The sequence below is a fragment of the Monopterus albus genome, unplaced genomic scaffold, assembly GCF_001952655.1.
Source record: "Monopterus albus unplaced genomic scaffold, M_albus_1.0 scaffold127.1, whole genome shotgun sequence".
Taxonomy (NCBI): Eukaryota; Metazoa; Chordata; class Actinopteri; order Synbranchiformes; family Synbranchidae; genus Monopterus; species Monopterus albus.
The window spans coordinates 2282527-2295504 of NW_018128007.1; the positions used below are offsets into that span (position 1 = coordinate 2282527).

At 40.5% G+C, this 12978-nt stretch overlaps 1 protein-coding gene across 1 annotated transcript in view; it reads right to left on the reverse strand.

Annotated features, from left to right (window-relative positions):
- The window catches only part of vps9d1 (VPS9 domain containing 1), a 53426-nt gene that overhangs the window by 29150 nt on the left and 11298 nt on the right, over positions 1–12978 (reverse strand). Inside the window, exons 7-13 of the mRNA XM_020612691.1 lie at positions 10007–10059; positions 8434–8521; positions 8041–8123; positions 5280–5428; positions 1587–1940; positions 1309–1438; positions 6–18 (exon numbers count right to left, since the gene is read on the reverse strand). Of these exons, the coding sequence (XP_020468347.1) occupies positions 6–18; positions 1309–1438; positions 1587–1940; positions 5280–5428; positions 8041–8123; positions 8434–8521; positions 10007–10059 (870 nt within the window). The remainder of the gene's footprint in view (positions 1–5; positions 19–1308; positions 1439–1586; positions 1941–5279; positions 5429–8040; positions 8124–8433; positions 8522–10006; positions 10060–12978) is intronic.

Sequence of the window (12978 nt, forward strand, 5' to 3'; positions counted from 1 at the left end):
CTTTCCCTGTTGACTTTCCTGAGAAAGATGACAGAGACATCATAGAAAAATGTTTGGGAATGTCTGTATTGTCCTGAGGACAGGTAAAGAGAATCAGATGACAAAACCACATGCCAAGCGGTGACATGGACAACAAGACTTATTCAAATGTCAAATATGGGGAAAACGGGGGCAAAGAAACTGAAGGCTGAAGCCCTTAAAAACTTGATCTAAAACCTAAGGACTGCCTCCCTCATTGATATTTCTTGAAAACACATTTCAGGCCTGAAGAATAAAGGATAAATAATTCTTTGTTTATTCTTTGTCAGCCTGTCATTTGTAACTTAATGTTGCATAATTTATATTTCAGGTGGGCCACCATCAACTAGAAAACAACAAAACCAAAGAATCAAATCACCTCAGCTCACACCTGAGAGGCATCAGAATTTAGGCCTAAACAGTCTGAGACCAAGCAGCTCTGGTTGTGTGTAGGAAATACAAGTAACGTGTGGCACTTTTACAGATGGTATTCAAATATTTCCTGTGATAACATTGGAAGAAACACATGCACATTTACTGAAAGTCAGTAAGGGCAACGCGGTGGTGCAGTGGTTAGCATAAAATAAAAAAAGGCCCATTGGGGTGGCTTCACACACCCTAAGTTCAATGGATACAGTTTGTGTATAATTTATACTAGTGAGTCATTTTCTAAAGCAGTCATGACTTTGTGAAGTTTTTTGCCTTTATGCAACAGTATGACAGCATAAAGTGAGTGAAACCAGGGTTATGATATGCACATTTCCTGTTCAACTCTTTTAACCACCATGATGCCAAGAGCAAAATTTAAGAGATTGACTTAACCGTTAATTTTTTCCACAAAGTTTTTTTTAAATATTTGTTTTTTTCTGACTGTCTGACACTATCGCTTGTTAATGTGAGAGCCAATTGCCTGCAAAGGCTTGTTACACACATCACCAAGGAAGAGTCTGCAATGATTTGATTGGTAGTCAAGACTGTGCATCATATCAGCCCAGATGAAGTTTGAGACAAGGCAAGAGAGTGGAAACTCCCCAAAGTTTACCCACCAGTGTTGTGGCTGTTAGTAAGTCATCCTGCAATGCTAATTTTACTATAAAAACTAGCACTGACTCCATGGTAATTTCCTATTTTGAAACTGTCAAAAACACTCAGCACATCTCACTGATAATCAACATTTTTTGCAGTGTTGTGTAAACTCATACTGTAATCAAGCAGTAAGAACTGTTCCATGTTTAGTGACTTTTTAAGGCATGAGGTCATGTTTTAAGACAAGGAATTAAGCTGCAGTACCTGAAAAGAGCCAGCAGGGCGTGCCACAGGGGAGTGAAGAAGGCTTCCTCAATGCTGGAAAGGCACAGGTCTTTAGAGCTTGCTGTGTTTAGACACTCAAACGACAGCAGACACAGTGACAGAAGCTGATCTGAAATATAAAATACATTCCCATCATTTGATATTCATCAACTTTCTTTTAACAGCAACAGAAAATTTTTGCAGCTGATAAACAATATTGTAAGACATTGACTACACATGCAAACGTACAAACATCCACTCTCTGTCATAATGCTCACCAATTGCAATATGAATGTCTTTGACAATGGCCTTCAGGTGTTCTTTCAGCACTCTCATCTCCAGCTCCTGGATGTGACCCTCGTCCAGAATCAGAGGATCACAGGGGAGCTCTGAATTTGAGATGGTGTCATCGGTGCTGTCGTGAGCAGAAGCCCAGTCCAACTGAGTCAGAAACTGCTCCAAATCTTCAAAGGAGTTCTCCCGGTCCACCGTCACCAGTGGGTGAGGTTCCTCCCCTTCCTCATTGTTGTGTTTGGTGTGGAGGTTGTGAGAGACCAAGGAAGAGAGGGATGAGTAGGTGCTGAAGCTCTGGCTGCTAGTGCTCACAGTCCTAATTGGTTTCCTCTGGGTTTCTGTATGGCCCATACAATTTTCACAATCAGATTAATGCTAATGTAGCACACACTGCTGTTACACAATAATGATTTACAGTAATCTGGGGCTGGGAATAGTTACAGCTTGTCTACATGGACATTATGGTTGTTGACTTATCTTCCTTTTGGAAAAGCATCTCCAGTACCTTTTTACCTGACAGAGCCAAACCATCTCAAACTTCTGTACTTCTTCTAATGTAATGAAATACAGTCAGGGAAAAAATTATTTGAATTTGTAAGTTTGCCCACTAACAAAGAAATGATCAGTCTACAATTTCAATGGTAAGTTTATGTGAACAGTGAGAGACACAACAATAACAAAAAAAAAAAAAAAAACAGAAAAATGCATCACAAAAAAGTTCTCAAGTAATTTGCATTTTCATGAATGAAATAAGTATTTGATCCCTTTGCAAAACGTGCTTTAGTACTTGGTGGCAAAACCTTTGTTGGCAATCTTTGTTGGAGGTCAGACGTTTCTTGGCCACAAGGTTTGCACACATCTTAGGGGGGATTTTGACCCATTCCTCTTTGCAGATCCTCTCCAAGTCATTAATGTTTCGTGGCTGATATTTGGCAACTCGAACCTTCAGCTCCCTCCACAGATTTTCTATGGGATTAAGGTCTGGAGACTGACTAGGCCACTCCATGACCTTAATATGCTTCTTCTTGAGCCAATCCACTGTTGCCTTGGCCATGTGTTTTGGATCATTGTCATGCTGGAATACCCAACCACGACCCATTTTCAATGCCCTGATTGAGGGAAGGAGGTTCTCACCCAAGATTTGACGGTACATGGCCCCATCCATCCTCCCTTTGATGCGGTGCAATTGTCCTGTCCCCTTGGCAGAAAAGCACCCCCAAAGCATAATGTTTCCACCTCCATATTTGACGGTGGGGATGGTGTTTTTGGAGTCATAGGCAGCCAAAGAGCTCGATTTTGGTCTCATCTGACCACAACACTTTCACAACATGACCCATGTGGCCCTTGGACCCAAAAAGAACAATTTTACTCTCATCAGTCCACAAAATGTTCCTCCATTTCTCTTTAGGCCAGTTGATGTGTTCTTTGGCAAATTGTAACCTCTTCTGCACGTGCCATTTTTTTAACAGAGGGACTTTGCGGGGGATTCTTGAAAATAGATTAGCTTCACACAGACGGCTTCTAACTGTCACAGTACTTACAGGTAACTCCAGACTGTCTTTGATCATCCTGGAGCTGATCATTGGCTGGGCCTTTGCCATTCTGCTTGTAGCCCATTCCAGCCTTGTGTAGGTCCACAATCTTGTCCCTGACATCCTTGGAAAGCTCTTTGGTCTTGGCCATGGTGAAGAGTTTGGAATCTGGATTGATTGCTTCTGTGGGGATCAAATACTTATTTCATTCATGAAAATGCAAATTAATGTATAACTTTTTTTGTAATGCATTTTTATGGATTTTTTTGTTATTGTTGTGTCTCTCACTGTTCAAATAAACCTACCATTGAAATTGTAGACTGATCATTTCTTTGTTAGTGGACAAACTTACAAAATCAGCTGGGGTTCAAGTAATTTTTTCCCTGACTGTAGATAATATAGCGTACTCAAGTTTTGGCAAGAAGAACATACACTTTCTCAAATTCAACACATTGGCCCGTACTTATAATGCATCCCAGAATCACTCCTATGAATTAAGCTGAAAGCTAACTTAGAACTAAAAAAGTGCTACCTCAGAGTAGGACTTTAAAGTTATTTTTGAAGCGTCCTACTTCTAAGAACAACTGTGACGTCAACGTTTTATGACAGAGTATACTGATGTGGTGTCGTTTTTCTGACAGTCAGGGTTTGTAGTGACAGACAGCGGAAAGTGAAATGCTGATGTCAGCACCACTTGTCAAACGGAGGCTTTATGTGCACAGACAGGAAGCTGGTAAAAGACAATAACTCGTTCATTAAAGGCTGTAGTACTGTGCACATAAAGCCTCCGTTTGACAAGTGGTGCTGACATCAGCATTTCACTTTCCGCTGTCTGTCACTACAAACCCTGACTGTCAGAAAAACGACACCACATCAGTATACTCTGTCATAAAACGTTGACGTCACAGTTGTTCTTAGAAGTAGAACTTATCAGCGGCACACAAAGTAATTGCCCCAAGCATAGAGGGCGCTACTGTCAATGGAAGACGTTACCACAGTACTAACACGTCCACTAAGTGGTTGTGAACTACATGGTCCTTGATTTACTGGATTTAGTAGCCACATGGATCCAGACACGACTCGAGTGACAGTGAAAGCAGACTGAAGGATTTATTTGAAAATAATTGTTCCCCCAGAATATACAGTTTTATTATGGGTAATTAGGAAAAGTAGGGTTGATAAATACGGGCACTAAACATGAAAGAAGTGCACGTGTCACCAACACAGCAGTGCAGCTTTGTTGTTAGGACTGGTGTTCAGGACGTAAAGTGAACAGAGCCCCTACGGTACAGACACTGCCTCAAATTATTCAGACCCCTTGGCCTTTTCCACACTATATTGCAAATGTAATTTTAAATAGATTAAACTGCCAGGTTTGTCCATCGATCATACTCAATAACCAATAATGGCCAAGTGAAAACATGCTTGTAGGTTTTTTTCCAAAAATCACACAGGGAGATTGGTCAAAAGTACGGGCGGGAAAGTTTACAAAATGTCCAGCATTTCTACAGTGAGAACAGTCATTTGTGCATAACCCGTTTATTTTGCACTAAAAAAAAAAAAAAAGAACTTTACATTCACTTGATGGCTGAACACAAACAGAGATAATATCTATATTTCATTTTTCATATTATCTACTTTGGATTCCCTAACTAAATTAAACAGCTAACTGGCTGCCACAAACAGCCAAAGAAGGGAGCTGAGATACATGTGAACCAAGCTTATTCATAACCAACAAACTCAAATAATAAAAACTGGAAGTAACAAATCATTTAGATTTGGGTCATTCTGTTCAGTTCAAAGATGTGTATTCACTACAGGCTGCTCGCTTTTGTCCTAAGATAAGCTTTGTAATCACTCTTCAAATGCACTTCGGTTTATACAACCACAGCAAGTGAAGCTTTACCAGTCTGTCTTTAGCTCAGTGTTACTTTCAGTCCGTTTCATGTTCAAACGGCAAAACATTCAATTCAGTACTAAGCAACATAAAGCACTGTTTACTGCAGCGAGGGACGCACCACTGTAAAATCCATTTTGTTCAGAGACAATGGTGGTTCAGTTACTTCAGTCTAAAGTTTCATGGTTAATGACTCCTTGGTACATATACTGAACACTGCTACGCCAAATGCCAGGTTCTGACCTTACCTGAGTGAAGCAGGTTGTGAGTACTGTGAGAAGGTCTCAGCAGCAGGGCAGGACTCTGGGGGAGGCCTTTACTGACAATGGGGTAGAGTCTGTTGTAAATCCGAAACTGGTGTTTCCTCAACAGCTTCACCACAGGATGGTCAGACTGGCTGAGGACACAGGACAAACATTAGTCTGTCCTCATTTGGCCTACAGGGTTCATATACCTTTTCCAATGTCAGTTTTCATGACAGCTGCAGATGTTCTTTGGCTAAGCCTGTCCCTCTCAGTGCTACTCTCCATGTCATATACCTTTTCCAATGTCAGTTTTCAAGCTTACCACAGCTGTGAGGTGCTGGGAAAGTTACAAATATATACATGCTCAAAATGATTCACGGTGTCACATTAAAAGAGATGGTATAATGCTATACACAACCAAAGACGTGCCACCTGTCTGTAAGTAGAGTTTGCTTTCTATCTAGCCTGACTGAGTCAATATAAAACAATTACCCCCCCCCCAAAAAAAATATCACTTGACATAAAACCTTCAATAAATTCATTGGATCTTGATGCTTCTTTCCTAAATAACACCAAAATAGTTTATTCTCAATACAATTTTCAGATGTAGAAAAGTATATTTGTCAATCTACTATGCTGCTGTATGTGTTACTGTAGAAGTCCTAAACTGTGTTTAATCTCTTTGTGGTAATAACATGACACACAGTAAGACATGGAGAGTAGCACTGAGATGGACAGGCTTAGCCAAAGAACATCTGCAGCTGTCATGTCATTTCAGGTCAGAAGACTGACTGTGTACAAGCACCTGCCTGATAAAATCTAAAAACATTTCTTCTTTTCTAACTTCATCTCATCTACAGTGATCATTACTATTATTGTTCATCTCCTTTATATAAACATGTACCCTTAAAGCCATTTATTTTTCCAATGCCAAGACATACCGTATACACATTTGTCTACTGGAGTAGTGAACAGTGTACACATTGCATAGGAACAGGGAGGGAGGGTGATGATTCTTCCAGGTATTAGTGAAACCCGCAGGTGTTCCCAGAGAAACCAGGTTAATACTGCAGACTGCAAAACGTGAAAATATAAAGCAAGGATTTGTGGAGTGGGGGCGGTGACAACTTTGCTGCTGTATGGATGAAACTGGTTACGTTTTCAGTTGTGCCAAGTTGCTAGCTATTAAGAAAATCTGAAAGTAAGATTCAGATACTCAGAACAGGTGATGTGTTTGTATTTCAGTCTTGAATTTAAAAATTTCTGGTAACCTTGAACATCAATAAATCACATAAAACGGCATCACAACAAACTAAGAAAAAAAGATTTGCCAGTTGTTGAAACCATTTTTAGTTCGCTACTTATGCGCATCCACAAGTGGTCTTTCTTCTAATAAAGGCGCTTATAAGGATGGGAAGATCGATCGCATTCAATAAGTCACTGTGAGCGGTCATTAGTGCCAAGTGGATGAGCTTTTCCTGCATCATGGTGCTGTGCAGCCTACACGGTGTAGAAAAAGATCGCTTGGATGCTGCAACAGAAATCAGGAGCAACAGACAGTTTTCTGAGTCTTTCCACCTCCGATAGCATGCCACGCTGGAGGACAGACACCACGTCCCGGATGGTGGTGACTTTGCGCCCCTTACAGATATCTCCCAGCATGGCCAACTCCAGGCGCGCTGGTTCAAATGGTCAGAGCCACGTCTCCCGCACCCAGGTACTGGGTGGCTCACAGAACATCCAACACGGTGCCAGACTCCACCAGCAGCTCGAGACCAACGATGGAGTCGTCCTTATTTTACTTATCCAACTAATATGAAAACTATTCAGATAGCTATTTGTTGTGAAAGAAATACAATGTCAAGCATTTCCAAGCTATTTATCCAAAAATCAAGCACTTTTACAACCTTGAAAACACAACATCACAATTCAAGCATTTTCAAGGTTCAAGCAACATCAGTGATAAAGGTTAAAGAAACTATACATTTTAACTGTGTTGTCTTTACCTCCTTGTGATGCTTGACCAACCTGGAGCAAGGAGGACCAAAAAAAACAATACACCACGAGCACAGTGAGTGCTACTACATGTTACTGTGTTAAGAAAACTTTAGCTTTAGGAGCAATGCAGTGTACAATCCTCTAGTAACAGTGCACACTTATGCACACAAAACACATTCCCTGATTATCCGTTTTGTATAGTTATTTTAAGTGAGACTGTTGAGTCACACTACCTGAGTTATCTCTAAAGTAAACAAACACTTCTGAACTGTCTTGTATTGACAGGGAGGCTAATGCACTACACAGCATAGACTATGTAGGCCTTCTTAACTCATCCAGAAAAATCTGTTGTGTGATGACTTAAAACAAACAGCAAGAAATGTGTAGTTATGATGGCTGTACAAGCATATACAGTGTTGTTCTGAGATGGTAGTGTAGCCGTTGCATTTATACTTGTGCCAACATTAACGTTCTGACTAGGGGGCACTCAAACCATGAAGGACAGAAAACAAAAGAAGTCAGGAAAAAGAAAGAACCCATGACTAGAGTTACTCGGCATGACACATTTCAGTACAGTTCTATAATGAACAAACTGCAGATAAGTATAATTAAACTTGATAAGTGTAAACTTTAGTAGTAACACAGTTTAAGTGATTGACAAACACACATCCTATAAACTGTTCTGTTTTGGTGATGCAACTTTATAACAAATGTCACATATATTAGCTTTGACCTTATTTAAAGTGCTCACATTGCAGTCAGTTACCTGAGCAGGTAGGAGACTAGACGTGGCACTAATGCCATGTCAGGATTTTCCTTCATGTTGGCTTTCCACAGTTTGGGCCAGTCCTAAAGACACAAAAACATGTAAATAACTTTATGGCAACCACATCAACAATTTCATATTAGAATGTTGATTAGTTGAATCATTTTAACTGATCAACATAAACTTGATCAATGCCAAATGCAACAGCAGGTTTCTTTGCTTCTGTAAAAACACGATTTATTAGAAACCACAACATGTAGACTCATTTGCCTTTGAGGATTTCACACAGTCATAGTGAATACTTAAATTTGTTTGACATCTCCAGGCATCACCATGAGCTCTGCCAACAAGTCATCCTGTCATTATTATTTTGTTTTTAGTGCATTTACGCACATGGTCTTGTTCATATTCCAGTACACTGGCATAAAGAGTACGCTGCTCTTGCTCCTCTGCAGTCATTCCACCAGATGCTGCAAATCTCCTGTAATGACAAACACAGACAATAAATGATGTATATCCATACTTGCAGATACATGGTACTTGCATCTTGAGAAGTACCACCCTCAGTTACTGATGCTCTAATGTGTCAGCATGAAACCTGCATCCATCAATTTATTTAAAAATATTAACTGAATTGTTAAGACTACACACAATAATTTTTCTGTAAATATGTGTCTATAAAAAATGAATTAGACACAATTTGAATGCCATATACAGTACATGTACTACACCATCAAATCTCACATTATAACTTAATTTCTAATTAGAAAATGTGCATCAGCCCCCCCAACCCCCCTCTGACTTCTGCACGTGCTTTTGGTGAAAGAGCAAATGTAATACTGAACCATTCTCGTAACTGTGTAGCTCTAAACGACTCCCAAAACTGACTAAACACTTTGCTACGTTCACCAAGATCACAAACACAAACAGATAATACTAAAGTTCTCTAAGGGGCCTCTCAAATACACTTCAATTTGTGTAAAAAAAATTAGGGACATTAATTTTGGGACATGAAAAACCCTACACTAAATTTAGGGGAAAGCAAGCTGTTGAATTGTTAACGGCCTTTTAAAGGCAGACTATACTATACTATATGCAGCATGTGTAGCTTCATATCCGTTTACTAAGTAAATAACAAAGCCTAACACAAGGGTGCGGGGCGCCCAATACGTCGATCTGTAGATCGCGTGCCATTCAAAAATAAATTAAACGTATCCGGCGTAAAACACGTGCCAAATGTTTACACGCGAATGGTCAGTGTGATGATTCGCTATGGCGACCCCTAACAACAAAAGCAGAAAGTGACAGTCATTCATATAGAGCCCATCATCCATCCTCCCTATGGCATTTGCTACTTGATTGACATGCAGGGCAGCCAGTCTGAGATCTCGTCTTTTCTGACACACGAGTCACCAAACATGCACAGTCAACAGCACGAGCTACTGCAAAACTCCAGTGAGTGAACTTGGCAGCCTTCGAATTAATGTCTACTAAAGGGTATAAAATGAGTGGGGGAGTCCAATCAAGTAAGAAACCGAAAACATTCCACGTGGAATGGGAGGACTTTTTTTGGCGACATTATATTCGAAATGCGTTTGCTTGATCTACCAATCTACTATTCCGAAGGGAAATGTGGAGCGGCACTTTCAGACTGTTCATAAAAACTACGACACTCATTCATACATTTATTTTGTGTGCGCGCGCACAGAACGATCATTTTGACTTAAGTTGCTCGCAAAGCGAAAAAGTGTGGGCACCCCTGGCCTAACATTATCTAGTTAAATCCAGTTGGCCAGAACTTGTTGTGAAAACAACAAAACAACAAAATGCTGGATTGCTTTGTGAACTAAGGGAGTAAAGCAGCTCTGGGTGTCCGTGCAGAGGCACCCATGGCACTCAAAACAGATCTAGTTAGTAACTAAAGGTGGGCAGTATAACCAAATGCTTGTGGAGGTCTAAGGTGTACCTGTTGGCCTCTTCTTGTAGCCTTAATCGTCTCTCCTCCATCTTCCGCTGGAGCTAATGTCACAACAAACATTAAGGAAACACCCAAAATTATAGTCCTCACATGAATCATAAGTGATGTGCCTTGGAGTTTAAATCAGGTACATCCTATCACTATAACCTTTGAAGGAAATGTACAGCCAGCAAATATAATCACTCTGTACAAAAAAAACAAACAAAAAAAACCTCAGCCATTTCTCTGAGAACAATTAAATAGAAAATACCAAATACCAGAAAATGAGCTTCCACTAGTGAGAGACTTTGGGTTTAGTGGGTGGTCTCCACAGTCATACCTACATTAGTGCCAAACAGGGTAAGTATGGAAATAATCACCTTCAACTTGCCCAGGATATAAACTGCTCAAAAAATTAAGGGAACACTTAAATCACACATCAGATCTTGATGAAAGAATTATTCAAGGTGAAAACCTTCACTAATGTACATTGCATAAATTGTTCAGAACAAAATGGCAGAACAACGGTAAGTGAAAACCAAACTCATCATTAGTGTGTATTGTGCTTAGTGCTGTTGCCTCACGGCAAGAAGGTTCTGGGTTCGCGGCCCAGATGACCCAGTGCCTTTCTGTGTGGAGTTTGCATGTTCATGGATTCAAAAATCACACTGAAAATCAAAGTGAAACATTGAAATCACATGTTCATTCAGGTTGTGTGAATTTTATCACAGTAACTCAGAAGAGTGTATGGCCCCGTGTCTGTACACGCTCCTGATAAAACAGCAGATAGTGTCCAGAGGATCTCCTCCCAGACCTGGATCAGGGTGTCACTGAGCTCCTGGAAAGTCTGTGGTTGTACCTGGTGATATCGGATGCACCAATCCATAATGTCCCATAGGTGCTCAGTTGGACTTGGGCCAGGAGAGCGTGAGGACCAGTCAGTGTCATCCAGGAACTGCCTACACACTCTGATCACGATGCCAGGCATTGTCCTGTACCAGGAGGAACCCAGGGCCCGCTGTGCCAACGTAAGGTCTGACAGTGGCTCTGACTTCATTGCTGGTGGCTATGTCTTGCTTTTGCCTCCACTGCATCTGTGGTCACCTTCATTTGTACCAAAGCAGGTGAAACCGATTCACAATCACTTATGCTTCCTAAATAAAATAATACTACTTTATTTGTATAGCGCTTTACAACACCATGGGAGCCCAGAGTGCTTCACAAAACGTATAAGAATTAAATAAAACAACATAAGCAATACGACCAAAAACAAGTTATAACTCGAAGGCTAATGGAAGGCTTCCATATCAAATATAAATATAAAACAGCAAACTAAAAGATATCAACATGATGCCACTGGAGCAGATTAAGCACAAAAGGCCTGGACATAATGATACCTCTGAGGTTTAAAAGAGCCCACTGCATGGTTATTCTATTTTTTTACAACAGTGAATTATCATCTTAGATGTGACCTAAAGCTCAAAAAGTGAAGTGTGCATATGTTCCAGTACTTCTATGCAGAAGCAGCTGTTTATACATGTCTCACAAACTCTCACTCGCAAGACCTACTGTATTTTCTATCAATATAAAGTAATACATGACAGTTTAAGGATCTCCTTGAATGGTCATAATCTCCAAGCTGTTGCGCAGAATTTTTCAACTGCATCTGGTTTTGTGGATATATTTTCCCTCCTGCGGCTGCACTGTAACCAGATGCTGTGGAGACAAATACAGGGCCAAATACAGGGCCTGAGGTTACTGCATGTCCAGGAATGGTCCTGTACAGGGACTCGCCGTTTTACCTGACCGGGTCCAACCTCGAAGCAGCCGGACAATGAAGCCCCCGTGGCGGTGATAAGCTTATCAACACTAGATTTCCCCGGAGCACAGTACCTGTTTGTTTTGACTGCTTGAGGCCAGTGTGTCTGTCACATGTGATGTGTTGATGGTTAACCAGCAGATTAACAATCCATGATGTTATTGTCGGTGCTACGCTACCTGTTGGAATTAATTTCACTACTTTGGGACTGTATGTGGTCGTATGGGGGAAGACGCAGCGACCACCGGTTGGATTTACTGACCTTGGAGCTACTTGAAAGGGAGCGATGTTTCCACTACTCTGTGGGACTTAATGGTAATTAAAAAAAAAAAAAAAAAAACATGTTGCGTGTCTGTTAATGGCTTCTGTGACGTTAGAGAAAATTGTTGTAAGGCTAGAAGAGCTACTATGTCTGCATTATGCCAGTTAAAACATGGGGTTTCTTAGTTACCCACTTTGGTTAGAGTGTTACACATCTCTTTTTATTGGTACATGTACTGTTGTTTACCTATCTATGGAGGAGAAATTCAAATTAATTAATGCCATCGTGGTTCGTTGTGCTGTCCACTTGCGACGCAACACCGGCAACAGGAGTTGTGCGCGTTCACAAACTATCCTCCTATTTTAACAAAGAGGCTCTCTGGTTTTATCATTTGGAAATAATGACAGACTATTTGGAGTTATGAGGAGCACCGAGCTGATCTAGAGGTACCTAAGAGTAAATACTAAATAGCTGGTAATGAGCAGAATGAGCAGCCATGGGGACTTGAACTTTAAAAGTGTTCCCTTAATTTTCTTTAGCAGTTCATTAAACGCTGCAGAAACTCTTTTACAGGTAAATTGAAGAATCTCAGCACCCAAATGTGATTCTGGGGGACTGTGTTACACTTTAAAATCATAATGTTGTAATGACACTCAGGGACCTACAATATTTTAGAAATGTAAAGTTAAATGTTTTCCCCTTCACATGTTTTGTTCTCCCCTGACTTGCTTACCAGGATTTCTCCATACATTTCATGACCACATAAACATTATAACAAGAATTAAGGCCCAGTATGTTACTTGCAACTCCTGATCTGGCAGGTAAATTGTGTTGTTAGATGTATCAAATACCTGAGCAGGTATAACAGCCTGTTTCCCATTTAAATATTTTTTTGTTTTG